General features: G+C 36.9%; 1 protein-coding gene across 3 annotated transcripts in view; it reads right to left on the bottom strand.

Annotated features, from left to right (window-relative positions):
* Positions 1–3,309: 3,309 nt before the first annotated feature.
* Positions 3,310–25,327, bottom strand: part of LOC5565901 (synaptotagmin 1) — an 81,935-nt gene continuing 59,917 nt past the window's right edge. For 2 of the 3 annotated variants that reach the window (XM_001650212.2, XM_021848133.1), the window contains exons 7-9: positions 19,664–19,781; positions 19,393–19,526; positions 3,310–3,888 (exon numbers count right to left, since the gene is read on the bottom strand). In XM_001650212.2, the coding sequence (XP_001650262.2) occupies positions 3,697–3,888; positions 19,393–19,526; positions 19,664–19,781 (444 nt within the window). In that variant the 3' untranslated portion in view covers positions 3,310–3,696. The remainder of the gene's footprint in view (positions 3,889–19,392; positions 19,527–19,663; positions 19,782–25,327) is intronic. The other variant, XM_021848132.1, reaches the window with a different exon arrangement.

Here is a 25,327-nt window from a genome sequence, read left to right as displayed (position 1 = left end):
ACGTTGCGTTAGTTAGGTTTGGCTCTTTGGCGGAGTGCTGTTTAGTCAGTTATGTCTGTTATGCCTTTTTCTCGTCTGTTTGTGTTTATGTTTGGGTTTGTTTGTTTTGTTGTTTGCGTATTGCAAATAAAATATCTCCTGCTTACACCCTCGGCCTAAATAATTTTTTTAAAGTTAAGCTATTTTTTGTTGGATTTTTTTTAGTTTCTTAAAACTTCACCTCAGTCCACACAGTTTGAGAGATTGTTGTGTTTCGTGTACGTGTTTTGGATTTTGTTTCTGTTAGCAATACGGAAGAGAAAAATTCGAGGCTAATGTATCTTTTGTTTTTGAGTAGGAGAGGGTGTGATTTCGCTAAAATCAATTGTTAAAAGCAGCTGAACGAATCTCGCTAGTTTCTGTTATAGTTTTCCAATGTTCACGTACTTGATATTCCTCGAACAGTTCACGATATTATACCTTTATGTCATTCACTAGAGTGGTGCAGTCTGAACTCTAATATAGCATCTATTTGGTGCACTGTGGGCTGTAACAAGAAGAGTCTGAATTATTGCCTAATTATTCCCATACTTTGCCAATTCGTTCTGGTTCAATCTTGCTTGGAAGGTTCGAAATAAATTGCATTCGTTTTGGTTTTATATTTATTTACAATATGTTGTCGTTTTTGCTTGCCTCAGATGCAATGCAAACGACAGCAGGGACAAGATTTCACGCAAGAAAGGGGAGTGTTCAGCTGTTTTGCAAATCAAATGAGGAGACAAATCAAACGGAGAAATTTCCAATATTTTGTGGGAGATTAATGAAATCAAAATGTTGCGGTTTTCCGATGGCAAGTTTTTTGAATTGTTCAAAGTGAGTAACAGCAACAAAAATACTTTTTTTTTGGTTTCGTTGAACAGGCTTACATTGAAATGTTTTTAGTCTTAACAGTGAAATCACTAGAAATGCTAGTGCTAGTAGTTATGATATTAAGTAGATCACTAGTAAATCACGTTTATACTTGCGTCTTGGTGAGGAAAGGAAAGTTTAGGACTTGAAGACTTACAGATGCTTAAGGTTGTAAAATTCCAACTAGTGAGCAAAATCACTGGCTGAAGGGTTTACAAAGCTAGCATCCTAATGGCTCCTGACAAATAGCTTCTTCTGAACATGACTATAGATACAAAGTTTTTTCTGTCGTTGAGAGATTTTATACAGAGTTAATCGCTGCTAATGTCATTAGAATTTTTGAACTGATATAGCTGAGTGTACAAATACTGTATTTTATGGGAATATTCGTATTCAAATTTGATCAACTTTGTAATATGTATATATAATTCAATAGATAGATCATCTTATTTAACGGTAAATAGCATTTTTTATAACTTTTTCTTTTTTTTCGTTTTAACAAGAAGTACAGTTTTCGTAATAATAATATTTCATCAAACTGATTTACATTAATCTATGGAGTTTGTAAAACCATACTTGCTTTTGACGGAAAATTACTTTTATAACAGTGTCTTTCTCTATTTCTGTTGTTTTTTTTTTGTGTGTGTGGGAGAGATCGACTGGAATGCTACTATCGTGATGAGCAACCAAATGCCTGATTGTGAACTTTTGCCCAAGACTTATCCTGTTCGTTCGGTGAGGTGTTGATAAAGTCAAAAGCTCCTTTGGTAATTTTCATTTCGTTTTTTTATGATTTTTGCATACTCGCTGGTGGGGGCCCAAGGAAATAAAGTCCTGTATTTCGAACCATCAAGTAGTCCATGGAATCGACTTCTCTCGGGGGCCCGAATACGCAGACATTTCCTGATATCATGACACTAACATTTTAGAACGAAATATGCATCGCGATTTTAAAACTACAAAGGTAACGAATCGATTGAAAAATTGCTTCCTCTACTTTCCAATATATTGTCCGGAATCGAAAAATCCACTCAACGGTAATGCAGCATGCAAACACAGTCAAGACTTTCGTATCTCTAGCTCAGTATTTTTTTTACACTACCCTCGGGATCATTCTTTCGACTAGTATTTGCTTTTTTCCGATCGAAACCAAATACGAAAGCCATCCTTGTCTAATTTAAAAGGTTCTAAAACACATTTATTACTTCTTTACTGCCACTTTGATTTACCTACTCTCGATCGGTCGGTGTGACTGTCATCTGCTTATCATGGTTTAGGCTATTATTGTGCTTCTTTTCTACAACATCGAATTGAGACCATGTATAATGTTTCATTTACGATTTCTTTTAGAGATCTAAGTTTCAATCTTTTCGCGTTTCAGAACTATCTATTGATTTGCTTCAAGTGTGTGGCTGTGACTTTGCTTGTACGCGTGCGCTAGTCATTTAGTTACGAAATCAAAGAAAACCCAAAGCCATTTTTAACCAATCAACGAGGCATCGATGCTACAGTTTACAGCTATATATTAGCTTTTATCAGTCACGCAGTGACGTTCAGTTTTTCTTCTGTTTAAAGAGATATGCAGTAGCTAGAAAAGATGCACAATAGGCGCACTTTCTGGGCTTTCGACCGAATGCTTCGTTCTCTACATCGCGTTCCATAACTCAATTTATAACCTTCATAATCCTATCAATATGCTACGCATAGAAAACTGAGCTAGTTTCAAATTTTTAACCACGACTTTGTTTATCAGGAACGTTATTTCCAGAGTCCAAATTTAGACGTGTCCAATCTTTAAATCAACAGTTCGAAAACTGAACATAGCAACCGAATTGTCAGTTAGTTTTTATGGATTTTGCACGGTGCTCCCCAGACCGTTAACATCAGATTATATCTTCATCAAATCTGTGCTTATCATTCGATTTCTGAGCTGAATGTCTGGGTCTGTTTGTAAGTTATGGTCTTCTAATAATATCAGTTCACAGATTCAAAAACCATCATAGATATTTAAACAGTTCTCAATTTACCATGATAATAAGAAGTACTATGGCATCAAACTTCGGTTGAAAGTTGGTTCGTTTTTGAAAACTCGAAAACATTTCTAACCCGAAAAGATCCTTGACCGGTGGAAATCGAACCCACGATCCTCAGCTTGGTCTTGCTGAACAGCTGAATGTTCACCGCTATGGCTATCTGGCCCTTCTTCGGATAATCACGATATAAGAAAATTTCTGATTTTCTTTGAATTTCAAGACTTATATCATAAAAAGAGCATAGCTCCAAAAACAGGCCCTAATATTTTTTTTATTTTGCTCAGACATACAGCTTAGCCATAGAAAACAACTGGTGTGCACACATTTCATGATTTTTTTTTCTGTCAATAACGGTCTGGGGAGCACCTTGGCTTTATTGATGAGTTACTTTTTAACAGTTAACTGACTCCTTCCAAAAACGTTCCACTAGTACTTGAACATACCGTTTTAAGAACGAAATAAACATCAACATTTTAAATTTCTCATTTTTTTACATGAACCTGATAGAGCTTCGTTATGTTGTGAATCAAATCAGCCGTCGAAAAAATCGATCAAGAAATTCCAACCTCTAAAGGGCCTATAGTTTCCGCTCGCCATATTCACTCTTTTCTTCGATTAGTGTGTATTTATGTTTCTTTATTCCTATTTCATTAATGCGTCCACTATGATTTTTTTCTCCTGATCCAATCAGTGTCTCTTGTCTCTCGTATGTTTTTTTTTGTTTGTTTGTAGCTGAGGTGGCGCTCCGCCACCACTAATCCGCCGTTGGTCCACCTTAGTCCTTCTTGTCGTCCTCCGGGTCTTTAAGAGTGTGCCATTGTGCGATCGGACGTCTTGGCGATGCCAGCATGTCTGACCAGTGGCGTAGCTCGGTGCCGCTTGCGTTGTAGCCTAGGACGACCTTACCAATGGGTTCCGACGTTCCGATGCGATCGTAATCCACCACAGTTACCACCAGATTCACTTTCTGCGAATGGAAGGGTGTTGTAAAGGAGGAAAAATGGCGAAAAACATGGAAAGTTAGTTTTATTCAGCGGGTGTGCATCACAGTAGGCCACACAGTTTCCACGGTCGAACACATTCAGCATTGGTGGGATATTTTGCTTTCTTGCACATAATTCCAACAACAATAGATTTACTCCATTTATGGTAAAGGAACTAAACTACAAACTGTCCTTTTTTATACAAAATTATAGGCTGAGGGATATTGGCGGAAGATTTTCTCAAAACAATCAAATGCATGTTTGTATAACTGAAAATATTTGGCTATGCTAAACACTACTGAATATTTTGTAACAGTACTTAAAATGATAATGAAATCGTCGTATTGAATAAAAAAATCCTAATTCAGACAAGGAAACTTTTTCTAACGTAACCTGTTGAAGAACCATAAATGATGAAGTTAATGAATACGTTTTTATTCTCTTAAGATCTATTGCCAATTACAGACCTAAGTTTGAGCTAATCTATTTTGATGGGCATTAATTTACGACCTATAAGAAATTTGTGCCAATTGTCGGAAGCAGTAAGTAGCTACGCAATCCGGATTCACTTTCGAAAATTATGTGAATAATGTTGCCTCACTTTCTAGTCATCTATTTAGATAAGTGAAAACTTAAACATAAAATATGTCGACACCTTTGGTGATAGGACACTTTTTAAAATACTTTTTAAGTTATTGTAGAGGTTCTCATTAATATTTGATACAATTCATAAAAAAACCCTGTGCAGCATCGTTTGAACACAATTCTTGACATATGGCTACTACTTTCACACGAACCAAACTCTCAATGATACATTTCAGAGGATGTGAAGGTCTTTGCAACTGCCTCAAGAAATCATTTAATAAATCATCTTCTAACTACCTCGCTATCACAAGCAAAGCAATGCTGAACTGATTAAAAAGGTGTAAAACAGGTGTTGGAACTAAAGTAATGTTCCAAATCGCTGTCTTTGGGTAACGAACGGGAAGCAGGCATTCCCTTACAATCGTCTGTGATTGCATCACCTAAGAATGGTGCTTCCACTAAAAATTTCAGGAATTAACGGGATTTTTAGTATTTGTAAGATCCCGAAAAATCCCTTGAGTTGAGTCGAAAACTATTATTATTATCTGAGTACTGGAGGGTGACAAAATTAGGTATCTGGTATCAGTTATCAGAAGGCCGGCTCCAAAGGCACGTTTCCCACCAGTTGGGAGACTTGTGCCATCGCCATATTTGAGCCTATTTCATCATCTACCCGATGGGTGATGAAGGGAAAGGGAAAGATGGGAGGAAATAGGAGTGGGGTCCCTTGAAGAGGGAAGATCACATGAGCGAATTGAGAGCATGTAGTTCCATACCATAATGGGTTCGAACAGCGCCCTAAAAAGGGCACTGCAAAACGCATGAGCGTAAAGAGAGCTTATAGCTGTTAAGAATAACAGAATGTCCTGAAGATTCAGGCTTCTGAATTCAGCTTCACTTAGTAAGTGTCTACCAAGTAATTGGAATCGCATTTGCGCAAAAACTGGACAGTTACATATCAGGTGATACGAAATTCCATAATCGGAGTCACAACTATCACACACAAAAGAGGCACGCTGAATATTTGCCATGTGATAGTTGAGTCGGCAGTGGCCTGTCAACGCTCTGACCAGGAGACTGCAATTCTGCTTTGACTGATTTGATAAACACTTCGCCACCCTTGGAGATGGCTCAGTAATGTACAATTTTATTTGATGACACGACTCCACACTATTCCAATATTGCTTGTGCTGAGTTGCCGCCCAAAAGTTTATCTGAAGCTTCACCCAGCACTTCGAAATTGGAATAGCCGGCTCAGGGCCAATGAAGTCATGCGATGCTCCATCGCGAGCTAGCTCATCAGCCAATTCATTTCCAGCGATGGAAGAATGGCCAGGTACCAGGTTTACAGAGTTGACTGAATTCAGTTCCTCAATTTGAGTTCGACATGCGATAACAAGCTTCGACCTTGAATTGGCCGAAGCAAGATCTTTTAAAGCAGCCTGACTATCTGAACAGAACTTTATGACTTTACCCATTACGCGCTGTTGAAGTGCTGATTGCACTCCACACATAAGAGCGAATGTTTCCGCCTGAAAAACAGTACAGTTTCTACCCAGTGAGTAAAACTGATTCAGCCTTAGCTCACGAGAATAGCATCAGCTCTTCCTTCAAGAAGGGAGCCATCAGTGAAACATACGATATTGTTTGATATACTTCTTTCCAAATAGCCAGACGTCCACTCTTCCCGTGAAGGGAATTGTGTGGTAAATGTCCTGTAAGGAAAGTGACAAGCAATTGTGAGATTGGAGCAAGGACAATTTTTTTCCAAATTCACCAAAAGTGGAAACAACGAAGTGTGTGTAGATCTACGATTCACCGGTTTTTTCTCCAGTAGATCCAGTACCCATAACACTTCATGCTTTTGTCACCACACAAGGCATCCATATGCCAATATTGGTCGAACAACTGTTGTGTAAATCCATTTGATATACTTGAGTTTGAGGCCCAAGCTTTACCGAAGGTTCGCCGGCATTGACCGAAGGCAATGTAAGCTATTTTGACTCTGAAATCAATGTGAGGTGTCCATGAAAGATTGGAATCAAGAATGACTCCGACATACTTTACCTGATCAGTCACATTAATCTCAGAGCTAAAAAGACGTAAAGGTCGAATTCCATCGCGGTTTCGTCTTTCGGTAAAACAGAACAATAGGTGTTTTATTCGGGTTAACCGAAAGGCCATATTGGCGACACCAACTCTCAACTACCTGAAGAGCACTCTGTATCTGGTCGAATAGGGTGCTTATGTACATACCAACCATCAGAGTTAAATAGTCGTCGGCAAATCCATAAGTTGGAAAATTGCTATTATTGAGTTGCCTCAATAGCGTATCTGCTACGAGATCCCACAAAAGTGGTGACAAGACTACCCTTGGGAGCATCCGCAATCTCTGAACTTTCGAATTGCTGCTTGACGCAATGTCGAGGAGAGATGTCGGTTTTTGAGCATTCGATGAATCCAATTGGTAATCATTGTTGGTAGCCCATGGTTTCGTGCAGCTTCCAACATGGCATCAAAAGACACGTTATCCAAGAATACACCCAAGAAGGATTGCTTCTGAGCGAGTGCTTTCTCGATATCGTATACAACTTTGTGTAAAAGAGTCACAGTGGACTTCCCAGATTGGTAAGCATGCTGATTCACATGAAAAAGTATGTTTGCCAAATGAACATCACGGATGTGATGATCGATTATGCGTTCCTGACATTTCAGAAGAAAAGAGGTCAGACTGATTGGTCTAAAACTCTTCGCTTATTCATACGACGCACGTCCTCCTTTCGGGATAAACTTTACAGTAATATCACGCCAGGATATGGGAATGTACCCGGTAGCAAAACTGCTTACAAGTAGCTTTTTCAAAACATGTATGATAAACTCAAATCCCTTTTGGAGCAGAAGCTTTGAAAAGAGCAAAACTATTGACTGCCCAAAAAAAAGCTGCTTCCCATCCGAGATTTATGGTTTCCAAGAGTTTTTGACTACAAACTAGTTATTTACTGTCAATTTGATGGTTATACAAATAATTTGTCTATCAAAACCATAATATATCACACCTTTCTCGGTTACTCGAGAGTAAACGTTTCCGAGCTCGTTGCTACTTCTTTTGACATGTTCTCCCGAGCAGACGGGTGCGGACTTACTCACACCTAGCCAGTTCGTGAGGCTGTGATGTGCCCATTGAATCGATTCAGTAGTTACGATACTGCGACCTGAAGCCAGAGACTCATAATTACATGAAAAGACATTTGGTTCATCCGTTGAGTCCACACATCCGGGAAAGTGTGTATTGAATAAGCATTCCAAAACTTCTTCATCGGAGGAAGTAAAGTCACCATTATGTAAGTGTTCACTTGGAAATCCTTAGATTTTGTAAGGATTTTGTTCAGCCGACTGACTTCACTCAAACTGGAAACATTTGTACAAAGGTTTTTCGAGCAGAACGAAGAGCCTTCTTGCATGCCTTGCAAGCCGACTTGAACGACTCTGATCCAGCTGAACAGCGACTGTTCCAACTCCTTCTGCACTGTTTTCTGAGTCTAGTCAGATCGGAATTTCACCATGGGATCCCTCTTGTAGTCATCACATAGCGCAGAGGACATGCTTCTTCAAAAGCTTCCATGATGAAGGATGTTGTAGTATCAACGGCATCATCCAAATTACTTGGATTTTCAATGGACGAATATCCATGAAATTTAGTCGCAACCAATTCAGTGTAGAGTTCCCAGTTTGTTGACCGGGGATTCCTAAAACGCAAAGTCTGCGCAGTTACATTTGAATGTTCAAAGAAGATGTAGCGATGATCAGATAATGATTCCTCATCTGATACATGCCAATTCGTCTACTAGTGACTGATTCTATTCGAGCAGAGCGTTATGTGTAACACTTCTTCTCTGGCAGATACCATGATGGTTGGGCGATTGCCTATTTTAAGTAATCCAAGATCTGTGCTAAAAAAAGACACTGACACGTTAATGCTTCCAGTGGGCATTTATGCCCTTTGAAGGTAGCGCCACACTAGACAACGGACTAGCATGCAACGGCCAGTCACTACTCCCAACCAGCGGAAGGCCATTTGGTACGGAGTGTACATCTCATTTGAAATCATCAGTTGGGGATGGTTCATCGCCTGGTAAGTATACCAAACAATAGACGTATTTCCTATTGAGGTCACCAACAGAAACATCGATTGTGACAGCACATACATCTCTGGTAGTTAACTCAGAAATGAGTGTAGCAACGATTGCTTTATTTACGAGCACGCATGCACGAGGCATGACACGCGAGTTAGCCATTTCATTTTAACTGAAAGCAGCGAAAACTGGGTCCTCAAGGTTACTTAGATAGAAGTTTCCCTTACGAAAGTAAGGTTCTTGAACTAGCACCACTTGGGCTGTACCATTTTGCATGAGTCTGCAAATATTGTTCGTTGCTGTTCTTTTATACTGAAGATTGATCTGAGCTATCCTAACCGTAGCCACTACCCAAGCTAGGCAGGATTAAGCTTTTTGCAATCTCAGCAAGAAAAAGACCAGCAACGAACAAAACAGATCGGTATCTATTGAAAGTCGCCAAAGACGAAAGAGCACAGAAAACACTGTGTAAAACGCATAATGCGAACTTACTTATACAGCCATTCCATGAAAAACAGATCTAGTGGGTCTCCGAATTCCGTGAAAATGTGCTATTTTGTTCCTTATCCGAAATAAGGATACACGTATTTTTGGATTTTTTGATTAGGGTGGCCATTTCCGAAATAAGGTGACCAGAAAAATCGCGATTTTGCAAAATTTTCATTCAAAAAAAAATTGAACCGTTCTACCGATTTTCAATATTTTTGGACGAAATGAAGGCTAAAGATTTTGACTTTTCAGGAAAAATATAAAATTTCACAAAAATTGTGTTTTTTACATGAAAAAACTCAATAGTTTCCGTTTTTTCGTGTTTTGAAGGCCTCGGGACCAAAGGGGCTATCGCTGTTCTCATTTTTTCTTGAAAGTTCAGAAAATTTTACGTATACTTTCAAATTTTCAGCGATATATGATTTTTAGTTTTGGAGATATATTTTTTTGAAAATAAAAAATCAGTCATTTTTTATCGGCACACACTAGGTCTCAGCGCATTAGATTTGTAATGTTTAAAAACATTATAACTTTTGAACAGCTTAACCGATTTCCAATCTTTTTGTATGGAATGAAAGCTTAAAATTTCAACTTTTCAGACAAAATTGAAAAATCTGATAAAAATATGTTCAAACCTGAAAAAATATAATAATTTCTAGTATTTTTTTTTAATTTTCATATATTTTAATGTAAAAAAAAATTTCAAAGTTTTCTATTTTTTCTGAAAAGTTGAGACCTTAAGCTTTCATTCCATAAAAAAAGATTGGAAATCGGTTGAGTTGTTCAAAAGTTATGATTTTTTTTTAAAACATTACAAATCTAATGCGCTGAGATCTACAGTGTGTGCCGATGAAAAATGACTGATTTTTTATTTTCTAAAAAATATATCTCAAAATCTAAAAAACATACATCGCTGAAAATTTGACAGTTTATGTAAAATTTTCTGAACTTTCAAGAAAAAATGAGAGCAGCAATAGCCTCTTTGGTCCCGAGGCCTTCAAAACACGAGCTTTCTTTTCGTCCAAAAAGATTGAAAATCGGTCAAACGGTTCAAAAGTTATATTTTTTCTAAAAATAAAAATTTTGCAAAATCACGATTTTTCTAGTCACCCTATTTCGGAAATGGTCATCCTAATAAAAAAATCCAAAAATACGTGTAAGGTACAGTGGGGGAAGTGTATCAGTGGGGTAAGTGGATCATTCGTCAATATTAAGCATAAATACTTGAATATGTTGAATGTTTTTGCACCATTGCGTCGTTTTAGGTTATATTCTTGCGTCCACACTGATACTATTGCAAAACTGATACTACACGTACACTAACACAAGCAAACTTGTTAGCTGCAAAAATTAATTAATTTCAAAATTGTTTTCCATCAATCAAAAATCCATTGTATCTCTGTCTAAAATCGAAAAATATTATTTTTTTCGTCATATGGTGAGCATTTGAGTTCTAATTGAATGAATCATAATGAAAAATATGTGATTTTTATAAATACATATAGATATATTGTACATGGTACACTTACCCGTACTTTTTAATGGGGTGGGGTAAGTGGATCAAGTATTATTATCATTTATTGGCAGACTGCTCACGAAAATTTTAACAAGTTTTAATATCCGCAAATGTTGTTTTCCTTTATTTTTTTCATTCCCAGCTTAAATTTGTCAAATTGACCATAGAAAATTTTAATTAATCCACCTAAAGGTTTTTTAACCTTTCTGGTAAAGAAATATATGTATAAAATAATAATTTCAAAACTCACACGAAACTTTTCGTGGTTTATCTAAGCTAAGTTGCAAAAGAGCAAAATTTACTAATTCTCGAACTGAAAGTATATTATCATACCTTATTTGGCCATATAAATCAATCTAGACAGATTATACAAACATATGCATAAATAGAATAAAAGGATTTCAGTTTGTTATTCAAATATAAATATAATTGATATTTTCAAACTACGAGTGTTATTCGAAAACATCGTTAAGAATCATCCTACAATTTTTCTGTATAACTTATATGTATAAATGGATGATTTTTTTCCAAATTATCCTAGTTACAATGTTTTTTGTTGTTCGAATTAGTGTAAACTAATTTATACATATTTATCAATATATTTTGATTAAATTACGATATTTTTTAATTTTAAAGCACTAAAATGTAGCATTGCTAGCACTAGTAATAAGAACGAGAGTAACATCATTCTTACTATACATAATTACATCACATTTGTTTTGAGAAGAGATTTTTTCTATTGGTGATCCACTTACCCCACCATGGTGTGGCAAGTGGATCATTTGGCGCAAATGTTTAAGTCCTTCATACTCAATACATAAAAATCAGAAAAATCGAAATAATCGATGATTTGAAGTATATTAGTCCCTCATTTGCTATCCACAAAAAAAAGTTTGAATTACATTATTCACGTTAGGTGTACAGAACAATGAAGTTGACTAATGATTTTTCTGTATCCACTTACCCCACGGTACCTTATCCTTATTTCGGATAAGGAACAAAATAGCAAATTTGCACGCAATTCGGAGACCCACTAGAACTGTTTTTCATGGAATGGCTGTGTATAGGTGATAATTTAAATTAAATGTCAACATATACATAATCCCACCCTTATTAAGCCTCAGGACAGAGACTGAAGAAGGGCAGCCGATTATCTCGGAGCAATACAAGGTCACCTGCACCGTTGCTCCGGGTAGCACAGGAAGGGCTCAATACTGTGGAGGGCACCTTGGTACCCTAGGCTCCGTTTACGGTTAGGTTTTATTTAGACCCCATAAATTAGGGGTCACCTGTGAGGTGGGCTTTTACCACCGACACTACGTGGCTATTTCGGCTGCACAGGTAAAGGAGGTTAATATGGATGATTAACATGATTAGATGGAATGCCTGAAGAAGACTGATCAAACAATGGTTAAATTTGGCATGTCACTTAATGAGCTTTCTGCAGCCCAAGCCGAAATGCAAATTTCGGTGCAAGAAGTGAAATCGTCACAGGATTTCATAGCTGCGCAATACGATGATATTAAATCGTGCTTCAAGCATATGAAAATCGAATGTGCAGCAATCTCTACTAAAATGGGTGAACACGATAAACATCTAGCTTCACTGAATTCATCAGTGAGCGATATGCAGAAGCGACTGCGTATAGCGGAGCAAGCCGCTCTGAAGAATGAACTAATCATCAACGGTGTGCCAAAATCACTCACTCTCAGTGAAACCATAATCGTATCCAAGATTGCTGCTGCTGTCGGTGTGCAACTCTACTCGCCTGATATAGAAAGAGCGCGACGTTTCAAAAATGGTATGATACATGTGGAGTTCAACAACTCAAAAGTTCGCAACGATATTCTCCGAGCGCGAAAAGGCAAATCTCTGTATCTTGACGAGATCGGCTTTGAAAACGTTAACGCTACTGGTGCCGGTACAAGCCGATCGTCACCGAATACTAGGAATCAACATTCTCAAGTATTCATAAATGAGAATCTCACAAGAGAGACGAGAATGATCTTTCGGGCCGCCAAATCTCTTCGTGTTTCACATGGCTACAAGTACGTGTGGTGCAACAAGGGAGTTGTATACTGCAAACGAGATGACGTCGCAGATGTGCACATCATTGATACTATCGAGGATGTCAACAAATTCCGTTCTCCAAAAAGATCTTAACCGTCTCTGCTGAACTGGAGGTGGTGCATGTATGTTCGTACATAGTTCGATTGCATTCGATACGTTAGTAAACGAAGAGTTTCTAGAGGGTAGTTCAATCGTTGTAGCGCTTCGTTATCCAAAACTCAAAGTTGGAGTTGTGTATAGACCGCCTCATGCTGATTTCGCAGCTAGTCTGAATTTTATAGATAAACTACTGGAGAAGCACAATGGAATGATATGTGTAGGAGATTACAATATTAATTTATTAAGTTCCTCTTCGGTTTATTATCAATCTATGGTTACGTCAAATGGATATTCAATACTTAATAAGCTAGATACGTTTAGTTTCACCCATGGAAATAGCTCGTCTGGAACAATCATTGATCATGCGTATACGGATGTAACAAATTACGAATATGCTGTTGGCTTACATGATATTAGCTTTTCCGATCATAGAGCAATGTTGATTAGTTTGAAAGGTATTTCGAATGTTATAGTCAAAGATGCAGCTGAAGAAGTTCTACAATATAATTTAGAGCAGGCTTCTATGGACCTTAACCAAACAGTCGCACAAGCTACAAACTTAAACGAATTTTGTATATTGGCATCTGATGTTATAAAAACCAACTCACGGACAGTTAAGATTAAGCAAAGACGAACTTGTAAATCGCCTTGGATTGATGAATTTGTTCTTAATCAAATCCAGATCAGAGAGCACCTTTATCGAAGAACCTTAGAATGGCCTAATAATGCACAAATCAAAGTAAATTACTGCAGGCAAAAAAACTATGTATCGAAAATCATTCGATTTAAAAAGAAACAGTATTATAGCTCCTTAATAGATGACAATCGTAACAACATTAGAAAAGTATGGAACATTATGAACCAAATTATAAATAAAAAAACAACATCAAATATTTACAAAGCTGTAACGGAAATAATTGTTGGAGGATCAGTTGTATCCGACAAGACGGGGATTTGCAATGCTTTTAACGGATATTTCGTTGATATCCCACTCCAATTAAACAGAATACTCCAATCTCAGTCTAATAATCGACAACAGGTGTGTACTTTGAACAGAAGTTTAATAAGTTCAATAATGATGGTGCCAGCATCTATCAACGAAATAGGAAACTATATTCATAATATGAAGAGTTCAAGCTCTGCTGGAGTAGACTTGATACCTGTAAAGTTTTTGAAACAAAATGCCGATGTTATACTTCCAGTTTTCACCACTTTTCTGAATCAATCAATATTAGAAGGCGAATTTCCAGACGCATTGAAAACAGCAAGAGTAACTCCTATTTTAAAATCTGGAAAGAAATCAATGGTTGAAAACTATAGACCAATATCTATTCTATCTAATTTGTCAAAGCCGTATGAAAAACTGATTCACAATAGGTTACTCGATTTCTTTGTCAAAAACCAGTTTGGATTTCAGCCTCGTTCTAACACTGTAGGTGCTGTAGTAAGTCTGATAAATAACATTCAAACAAATATAGATAAGAAAAAAATATGCTCCGCAATATTTATAGATGTTTCTAAAGCATTTGATTGTGTCCCGCATGATCTGCTTTTATTAAAATTGTCGAGATATGGAATAAGAGGGAATGCTCATAGATTGATTGAAACATATCTCAAGGATAGAAAACAAATAGTGCAGTTGGATGGTCATAGTAGTTTTGAATGTAGAATACAATATGGAGTGCCACAAGGATCAATTTTAGGACCACTATTGTTCATAATTTTTGTTAATGATCTATTTGATCTGCCTCTGAGAGGAACACTGATAATGTATGCAGATGACTCTGCACTAATCTACAATTCTGAAAACTTAGAAGAACTATTTGAAAACATGCAGTATGATCTAAATATTATCAATGAATGGTTTTCCAATAATGGACTAACCATAAATGCTGGAAAATCAAAATACTTAATATTTTCCAGCACTGATCGATATAATAACATAAACTTAAATTTATGTTTAGGAGTTAATCACCTAGATAAAGTATACGATCATACTTACTTAGGACTAATAATACAACAAAATCTCAAATGGAACAATCATATCAATAGTATACACTCAAAAGTATCTAAATTTCTCGGAATGTTAAGACGATCTAGTTACATACTACCTCCTAAAGACAGGAAAAACTTATATTATGCTCACGTCCACTCCCAATTAACATATTTGAATATAATCTGGCAAAATGCGCCAGCTTACTTAATCAACAAAATTGCGACTACTTTAAATAAGTTCATGCGAGTCATATTCTGGGAGCAATATAATAATCCGGAAATAAGAACGATTGATCTGTATTCAAATAATAGTATGTTGAATTTTTCTCGCAAAAACCCTTGCGTGCCCAAGCCATTAAGCAGTACATAATCATTGGCCATAGATGCTCAGAATTGAACCAAAAATCTTCGTTCTGAGCATCTATGTCTGCCAAAACTTCCAAAAGTTAAACACTGAATTTATTATGTTTTCAAGAAACGTCGAAATTTCTCTAGAGGCTGAGCATATCGAAGCCCTCGTGTCGAGATCAGGAAGCAGTGTCAATGAGCACCACACCAGACAAGAGCGTGGGGATCTAAAGGTAAGCACCTGAATAGTACAGTGCAGCTCAGTTCATTCTAGTCTCGTCTAATTCGAGGATAGAGAAATGTACTGTTACTTGTGCAAAAAAGTCATACTGCATAGTTATGAAAAAGTAAATATGACGCCTATCGTGGTAAAACTAATTGCAGTTTTTTTTAGATGGTGTGTCTGGATGCCGAAATATTCCGACGTAAGTAAAAATTAATTTCATTACAATTATTGATTTAACTACAATAAACAAGAACAAAATAAACCTTTCAGGAGCCAAAATAACGACCATCCAGCTGCTGATTCAAAACTGAAAAGGCAATATATGGCTCTTTTTCAGTGGTAGTAAATAAGAAATCCTAAAGCAAAGAAAGCTCAAAGGAAGATGAACTATAAACAAAAAGTAATTCATTCACATTACGCTTGATTTCTAATCACTACTTTTTCGATCCAGTTTCCTAATTGCTAGTAATTTACGGTTTTCCTTATTTTCCATACGTTTTGATAGCTGTCGGCTACCATTCTTCCATGCGCTTGTGTTGAAAGTTTGAGAAATTTGAGAATCCAGCGTAGCGCTATCAGTGAGTGGAATACAGACATCAGTGTCGCTGCTCGGCGGCCAGTGAGAGAAACTGAATGTTCGAAAGATTGTTGTCTGTACTTTTAGTCCATTTTAAACAGTCCTCGTATTGCTTATATCAGAATACATGACGAATATTTGGTATTGTTCAGTTTACAATCGGAATCCCTCTCAGTCCTATAGCGCGAGATAAGAATATGGTTAAAAATATTTTATTCCATAACCGATCACTAAAAGTTCATAAGGGAATTTTTCGCTTTTCATCATTTCAATTACATTTTTTCAATGCAGCTCTATGAATTGCATAAGAAATCAATTTATCATTATTTTCGTTATTTTTATAAGGGTATGAAATTCAAACTGATTTTTAGTGGCTAAATTTATTAGGTATTTTAGTGAATTTCGCTAGTACAATTTCCTCAGTGTTCAATTCTATTGTGAGCTTGAAAGATGTAATCCAGAAAGGAGGATGATTTCTGCAAATTGAATATTGCAGCGTGATATTGTATCAACAATGCCAATAATTTACTGATATCTGGAAAACATCCAGGCTACTTCCTCAGCTCAAAATTATTGTAGCTACTCAATGAGAATTGAACAAATAACTACCGATGAATGTTTCATACAAACTTACTACAGTCAATCTCCATAACTCGATGTTGCAAAGGCCATCGAGTAAGGGAAGTATCGAGTAACAGAACACAAAACGAGTAAACGATGTTTAAAACAATAACTACGCTCATTTACTATTTAGTGTTGCAAAAGTTGACTCTATATATCATGTTATTATGGGAAGCATCGAAGTTAAAATAGAACGCATTTGCGGGATGGTCATAAAAACCAAGTTTACTATTTTTTTTAAATCTAAACATTGATTACACAGCTCACGTTATTATGGGTTACCCAGTCACGATTATTAGTCACTCTATCCTACATGTAATTCAAGTCCAAATGACCCGTAATAGTGTAACCACTGTATATATAAAGATAGCATGTGAAAGATAGGCTGTACTCTAAAGATAATTTTCAAATTATAAAGACAAATTATGAATCTGTGATAAGCTAGTCAAGAACAAAATCAGTATGGATACACTTCATGCAATTCACTTCGTGACACCTCGATCCAGAACAGTGCATGCGTAAACCTATGCCGAATCGAGGCAACCGTTGAGAAAATCTTCCGCCCTGTTAATTCGTGTTTCGTTGTTCGGCCAAGAGATGGCCTCTTAGGAGGAGAATGAAAAATAATAGAGTTAAAATATCAAATCATAGTGATAGACACAAGGGAGATAGATGTTACCTTTCCGTAGAGGGGAATATTCGTGCTCAAAGTGTTTGCATCAACGGGTAATCTGTTGGAAGTTTTTGGGAGTTGCGATTGTTGTTCATGCAGACACTTTAACGCACCCATTGTATGCCCATTTATGATTACCGTTATAGGTGGGGTAGTACAAAATGAATGGGATTGGCTTGAATCGCAATATGGATTGATTCGATTGGATACTACCGCACCTGTAAGGGTCACACAAACGGGATTTGAGGTATTCTGGTGTAAAGTCCTACGCGTTTCTTTTGTGTGGTTGTAGTATTTCGGTTTCGGTTGTTTCTAGAAATACTTGTAAACGGAAATGTATTGATACTCGATCAAAACTGTGTTCGTTTTTTTCTGGTAGAAGGTTAGAGGTATTGCGTTTCGGCTTGTTTCGTCTGTTACCATTCCAAGTGACAAAATATTCAAATACTTTGCATCAATGCGTGTTTTGCGAAAGGATTTGAAGTAACATCAAAAAGTAGTACATTGAAAGTTAGTCATTGACAGTTAGCGAAGAAGTAATATATGAAAGTATAAAACATTTTACAAATATCGTCAAATGTTATCAGATTTTAAGTAATACAAGTAGAATTACGAATGATAAGAAACGGTAAGACTTCTGGATTGAAAACACACTTTTTACTCGCAAAAGGCACGAAGCTTCATGATAAATTTGTAATTAGAAAGAAATGAGGAGTATCTGTATGAAAAAGAGGTATTTTTCATAGGAAAAGAAAAAAAAAACAATACAATGATAATACTTAGTCGGTTGCGCTTCATATTCTCATATTTGCCCAAGGATTGGAATGTGGTGACGCTTCTGTTTCCGTTACGAGGTCTCCTGGGATTGCGATTAGGTTGTGTGATCCTTTGGGGGTTATTCTTGTGTGATGTTGTTGTAGATGTCTTTTTTTTTTAATTTGTTGCTTGGTTTGAACTAGATAAAAGAAGTGTCGAAAAAATGTCACGCTTCCTTGATGTGAGATTAAATGGGACGTGCTCGGAGTAGAGTATCTATCCTGAATGGTACTGAAGTGTCATATGTTAGTAGAGTTCAATTTCCCGCAGTGCGAGTCCATGAACAAGTTTTTGTTTGGGGATGTTTTGTCATTGAAGTTTGTTTGACGGGTTGTTTGTTGATTATTTCTTACAGAAGAAACTCAAAATCGGAAAGAAGTTTTGGAAGAGTTGGGGATTCACAGAAGTGAAGATACATCGGTTGTATCTGTTATACAAACACATACGGTTTTTGAGGATTTTATCTGTTATTGTTGGGATTTTATATACAGATAGACACAAAACTACAGTATACGAGAAAGGCTGTGCTGGATTCGGTTTCTTGGTTATTTGATTCATTAATCCAACAACAAAGCATTTCCAGCATTTTTTGTTCGTTTTTAAGGCATTCACACAATACTAAAATGACACTAAAACAACGTGAAATCAAAGCAACCTCGAAGCATTTGACCAACACAGTAGGCTGTGGTAAGCGAAATGCTACAACGAAGTGTTAGTGCCAGTCGAAAACAAAAACATGGAAAATGCACTGAAAATCATAAACATGAACTACATGACAGAATTTTTACAATGCTACTACGACAGATTACATGCCACAGACAAATAGATGTTACACTGTGTTGCAACTTTTGGGGGCGCGTCGGAATCGAATGTGTTTCATCCCATCTGAATGTCTGTGAACGATGTTTAGTGTTTTTTTTCTGTATCCGATTTCGTCTGTAAATGCTCCGTTGTCCGAAATCAAAGCCAGCACAACGGAAGCTATCGAAGCTCGCTGATATGTCATATCGGAAGTTGGGGCGTATGTTTTCGAAGTCATGTACAGTGGGATGCATGCTTTCTGGGTAAGTTTAAATGTTTGCATGTAAAAACTGTTGTCATCCGACGGTGCCGAAACAGATTAAATCTGGTACCGGTCCATGCGGGATAAATATTCATTGTGGCGTGTTCCATATATTGTAATTTTACTTCAACGTAAGTTTGCCAAATTCGATTCATACATTTACAGAAATAAACTCTATGCAGGAGAAAACGCTCAATATATATACAGTACGGCATGTATAGAAAAATGCAACACAACACAGAATTTTTATATGATAGTATAATACATTCTCGCATACTTGTATTTGTTCGAAAGGAACTTCGAATGAGAACGACTCATTGTAGTAGGGGTTTAGTGTGCATTTTTTGATACTAGTCTTTTTCTTTTTCAAACGCTTTCCGTTCTGCATCAGTGCAATCTTTACGTATGGATCTACAATTGAAGAAAAGAAGAGAAATTCGATTAGTAAAGGTTCACCATCCAACCCGGTGCATTTAAAAATATGTTTGTGTATCTCATAGTAGGCATGTGTCAAATTTGACAGATCAGTGCTGCCATCGTTACTTTACCTGACAATCCTCCGACGTCCATCTTCTTTAGATTCTTCGCCTCCAGAATCACGACGGTAAGTTTACCTGCTGTTGGTACGTAGCGCAGCGAGAAGCAGATGTCTCCCAGCTTGTTATCCTGTACGCCATGTTGGATTTGGTTATTCACGTAGGGAATTGGTTGTTCACCATGGCAACCAACAAAACAGAAAAGAAAAAAAAAACGAGAGATGGAAAACAGAGAGAAAACAACATTGTAGGACATTTTCACTAGCATAACTGCTTGGGAAGCAGCTTTTGGCGGGAAGCTAATATTGTTTTATTGTTTAAATAAATATATTGGTCTAGCAGCACAGTTAAATATATATAAAAATATAATAAATAATAACCAAAAAAGACATCATCAGGATATCATGCTTTTTTGATTCTCTAAAACCAGCAGCGAAAATACAATATATGTATATAGGTTTTAAATAGTTTTGTTTCTTTTCTGTTATAATATCTCTACGTGCTTCTAAAAGATAGCATTTACAGTTGGTTTGAGTTTATATATTCAATGAACGATTAGCGGGAAGAAGGTTGGAATAACTGGACTTTCTGACCCTTGAATTCATGTTGTTCAGTGGTTTTCGAAAAAGGGACAAGGATTTGGAAAGTATTGTTCTGGTTTGAATTTTGTCTTCCTGTGACTTTGTTACACATAACAGCATGGATGAAAACCGGAATTAGATAGGAAATGGCTTGTGGAATAAAGTTGCTATTTACAAGCACTTTATGAATGTCAGCAACATTGTTCAAAATGGAGAGATGAAATTATTTTTGAAGAGAATTAGACATTATCATGCTTTGTTTTAGGATGCTTTTGGTCAGTTGGGATTCCATGCTATTTAAATAATCATATTCTGGAATTATGATATTTCTCCTATCACGTTAATATTTCTCCTATAATCGTTAAGGTTATACAAAAGTTCCAAGGATTTTGAAAAAAAAAGTAAGGGATTCGAGTGAATTCTCAAAAACTGGTGTTCCATGACACATTTTTTTTCTGTAAATCCTAGCTCTTAGAAGAGTATCAATCTAAAAACACAATGGGCACACATTGTTCAAATAATTATTTAAAAATCTTGAAGTTTGGTTGAAGGTACCTAATTACTTCAAATACACGTCGATATCCAAACAAGCATTCAATTTTTCTGTTTAATTTCAACAAAATGACATTACTGTCAAACATTTTTCAAATCTGGAACTGTGTGAAGCCATTTAACCATCGAAAACTGTTCTAAAGTGTGAGCATCAAATGTTGTTATCGTTATTTTTAGTTGCAAGACTGGTATGATGGCTCAATTTTTAAATTTCAAGAATACAATAATTTAGCACAAAACCATTGGACAGTTTATCCATTGTATAGATTTACGAAAGTAAAGATCAACATAAAATAAACCAAAACTTGCAACTGCTTAATTAATTACAGTCATTTTCTGTAAATCTGTCTACTGGCTATATGTATTGCAATTACAACTGCACGCAAAACTATATATATGTATATGCTAGCTCATTTATACAGCGTTCAAATTTAATAGCAACTCACTCTTGTTCAGTTTTGCATTCTTCTATGAATAACAATGAAACGCTTTGGTACTATGCTAAACAAGGACAATACTAATTTTCTCAATGTAGTCTTGGCGATATAATTATAGGTGTGACACAAACAACGTTAAAAAACGGTAACAGAAGGAATACTGGGAGCAGCAAAACTTATCCCTTGTAGTACCAGGGAACGACAATTATACCAACTGATAGAAATGGCGGGAATGGGTATTATCAATGGGGAGCAATTAACGAAGGAAAGATCCGCTTGTTGTATTGAACATGTCACGCGCAAAGCGATGTTTTAATTCACTTCACTAATGGTTAACAGACACGCCAGTTGGGAAAATGGTAAACGGAAATCACTTGGTCACCATAAAGGCATGCAACACATTGAAATGCATTCTACTATTGCACTTGCTCGAATTCTTCTCAAGTTGTAGCTGTTTGTGAATGTCGTAAAATTCTATCGATAGAAAATATCGCACTATAGGGCAAAAGAAACCAATATCGTCTCGCCGTTTGGAATATTCACTTCCAAATTGCTATTCTTTGGGTTTGTCAGATGTATTACGTGATACTGAGACCCTTGGGGTCACGCAATTGTTTCCTCTCGAAAGCGAGGCGTGAATTTTGTGGCTCAACTTCTAGTCCGAATCGATGCGTGGTACAAATACAGTCATTTATCCAAAAAAGGCTATCCGGCTTTGAAAATTTTGTTTCAGGAAAACACCCAGCTCAAATGAAATCTTTTTTAAAACGATGGTCTAAAATCAAACAACGTCTTGAAACAAAGGATGAGAAACGCATGAATATTATGAATTTTTTTAATATATTGAAAGTATGTAGAATATATTTGCAGATCGATTCATTACCTTTGACTTATACCTAAGATTAAGTTTAACAGGAAAAGTATTAAAAGAACATTGTTAGAAAAAAACATTTGTGTTTGAACCCCCTTTACCTCCTGGTACACCGTTTTATAGTTTATTTGGGATCGCTTCGACATTATTTTATATGCGTAGAAATCGCACAGAAAAACTTTGTAAAAATAATTGATTTTCCATAATAAAAAAAAGCCATTCAAGCTTATTCTTTTGCTGGATCATATCAAGTACGAGTTGAGCCACATAAAGTTAGAGAACCAAATAGAGCTTCGAGCTGAACATGTGATCGCTTGGTTACCACCAACTTGAGACAATCATCAGCGTTAACGGTTATTTGATTTTCAAGATTTGTGCTCTTGACAATTAGAGGTTACATATTCACCTGAAATTATCACCATCCATTATTCAATGTACATATATCAATTGTATCGGATAGGATGCTCGAAGTTAATCTAATCGGAACTTCAGATTTAGAAGTTAAAAGTTTAAGAGTATGACACGACTGTTTGTTGTTTCAGATGGTGAATTAGGGTACCATACATGTTAATATGATTCTACCCCATTACCCCGAATCCCATTACCCCGAATGCCATTAACCTGAACGCCATTACCCCGAATTCCAAAACCCCGAACGTCCCATCACCCCGAATGACATTACCCCGAATTCCAATATCGCGGGGAAATGTCATCAATATCATCATGTCATGATAATTGAAAATTCGGGGAAATTGCATTCGGGGTGATGGAATTCGGGGTAATGGTACATTCGGGGTAATGGAATTCGGGGTGATGGCAATCGGGGAAATGGCATTCGGGGTAATGGGGTAGAATCGTTAATGATTCTACCCCATTACCCCGAATCCCATTACCCCGAATGCCATTAACCTGAACGCCATTACCCCGAATTCCAAAACCCCGAACGTCCCATCACCCCGAATGACATTACCCCGAATTCCAATATCGCGGGGAAATGTCATCAATATCATCATGTCATGATAATTGAAAATTCGGGGAAATTGCATTCGGGGTGATGGAATTCGGGGTAATGGTACATTCGGGGTAATGGAATTCGGGGTGATGGCAATCGGGGAAATGGCATTCGGGGTAATGGGGTAGAATCGTTAATGATTCTACCCCATTACCCCGAATCCCATTACCCCGAATGCCATTAACCTGAACGCCATTACCCCGAATTCCAAAACCCCGAACGTCCCATCACCCCGAATGACATTACCCCGAATTCCAATATCGCGGGGAAATGTCATCAATATCATCATGTCATGATAATTGAAAATTCGGGGAAATTGCATTCGGGGTGATGGAATTCGGGGTAATGGTACATTCGGGGTAATGGAATTCGGGGTGATGGCAATCGGGGAAATGGCATTCGGGGTAATGGGGTAGAATCGTTAATATATCTAACAGTGCCTTCACATGTATTTCCATTGGCTGTGTTTCTTAAATTAAGTTATAACTTAAACTTATCTCTACTAAGCTGGAGAACGCATAATAAATGTAAACCATGCTAAAGGCATCTGACTTTGCGAACAGATGTCAAAGTCTAGTCAGCAATCTTGTCAGTTTAGAAAAATCCATTCATTGTGTTCAACTTCGGATTTCAAACGATTTTATGGATTAATTTGTGTTTCCTAGAATATTATGAAACCATGATAACACCTTAAAAGTTATTAAATATGGCAAATGGCCTGACGATGTTCAAATGAATACTGGTCAGTTGTTGATGGAAAGAATAAGAAGTCAATATTTAACTCGTAAATATTTATTTTTGACGTACCGTAATAGTTATTTATGCAACAAGATGCAAAATGATGATTTTTTCAGTACGAGTTGTACATTTATCCAACGAGGCTCGCCGAGTTGGATAAATACGACGAGTGCAGAAAAAATCGAGTTTTGCAGCGAGTTGCATACAACATTTTTTGCTATTACGAAAAAAACCGTTTAATCGGGTTGTATCTAGGATCACAAACACATTTCAAAACAACTCACGTGGCCATCCATGCGTCGTACAGGCTCAATATTTTTTTTTCAATCAGGTAGGCTGTGATACATACATACTACTTGACTGTCATACATTTTCACGCTTTATTGATAGAAGGGTGAAAGTGATCAATATTTAACAGATATTCGAGGACAGGCCAGGTAAGACGCTGCATGCAAATTTATACAAAATTGTACACTCACTGCTCATGTGCTAAGTTTTACGCACGCATTGGATTTTTTGGGAATTAACTAGATCATCGTTTCTAGAACTTGGCTTTCGCGACCCCCCGACCTCTCGTCGCCTCGCTCGTTTTATGAATAATATAAAACTGGTGAGAGGTTGGGGGGTCGCAAAATTCAAGTTCGGGAAGCTATGACCTAGATTACCTCATCTTCGTCTTGCTAGACGTCCCGATTCCGAATCTGAATCGCACACACGAATGGTGCTCGGATCGTCCAATGGATGTAGGACAAGTAGCTTGTCATTTGTAAATACAAAACAATTCGAAGCATGGCTGTATAAGCCATTCAGATATTTAGTTGGCGATTTTCAAAACAGTTCTGAAAAGTGTTACTTTTCAGTAACCAAAACAATGCTGAAAAGTAGCACTTTTCAGTTCAGTTTCTTTTGTTAGGAAAAGTAGGCCGTTATGTTGCTCATTTAATTGATGAAAAGTAGGCTAATAAGCAACGGAATAGCAAAAAATATATTATCATTTATCAGCGGGGTAACATTCAGGTAACTTTCGCAAGGATCATCATTACAAAAATCGAATCAGTATTTTTCGTTGAAACATTTTCAATGTCGGATGGGGGGCGGCAGACCTGGAATAGTAGTTAGAACTCACACCTAGGACCTGGGAACCAAACCTGATCCCCGAGATGACCTGAAAGTTAGGGTGACGACATCTTTCGGGCGGGAATTAAAACCGGTGGGCCCGAAATGAACTAGCCTTAGGGTAAAAATGACGTTAATGAAGATCAAAAAAGCAAAGCATGGATAGTGCTTCTCTTTGTTATAAAAAATATGTTTTATTTTGCAAAAATTGATATTTGCTTATCCAAACAATACTCGCATAACTTGTGATCTCGCCCTAAAAGCCATTGCTAATCGGTTGTGTAGTTTGTTGTTACCGAGCAAACGAATGGATTCAAACGTTATTCAACTATGGTACGACGAAGAGAAGATCCTCTTCTATCTCCCAGT

This window comes from Aedes aegypti, chromosome 2 (genome assembly GCF_002204515.2).
Source record: "Aedes aegypti strain LVP_AGWG chromosome 2, AaegL5.0 Primary Assembly, whole genome shotgun sequence".
Lineage (NCBI taxonomy): Eukaryota > Metazoa > Arthropoda > Insecta > Diptera > Culicidae > Aedes > Aedes aegypti.
The sequence above is the reverse complement of the archived record's forward strand: the minus strand, read 5'-3'. Positions and strand labels throughout refer to the sequence as shown.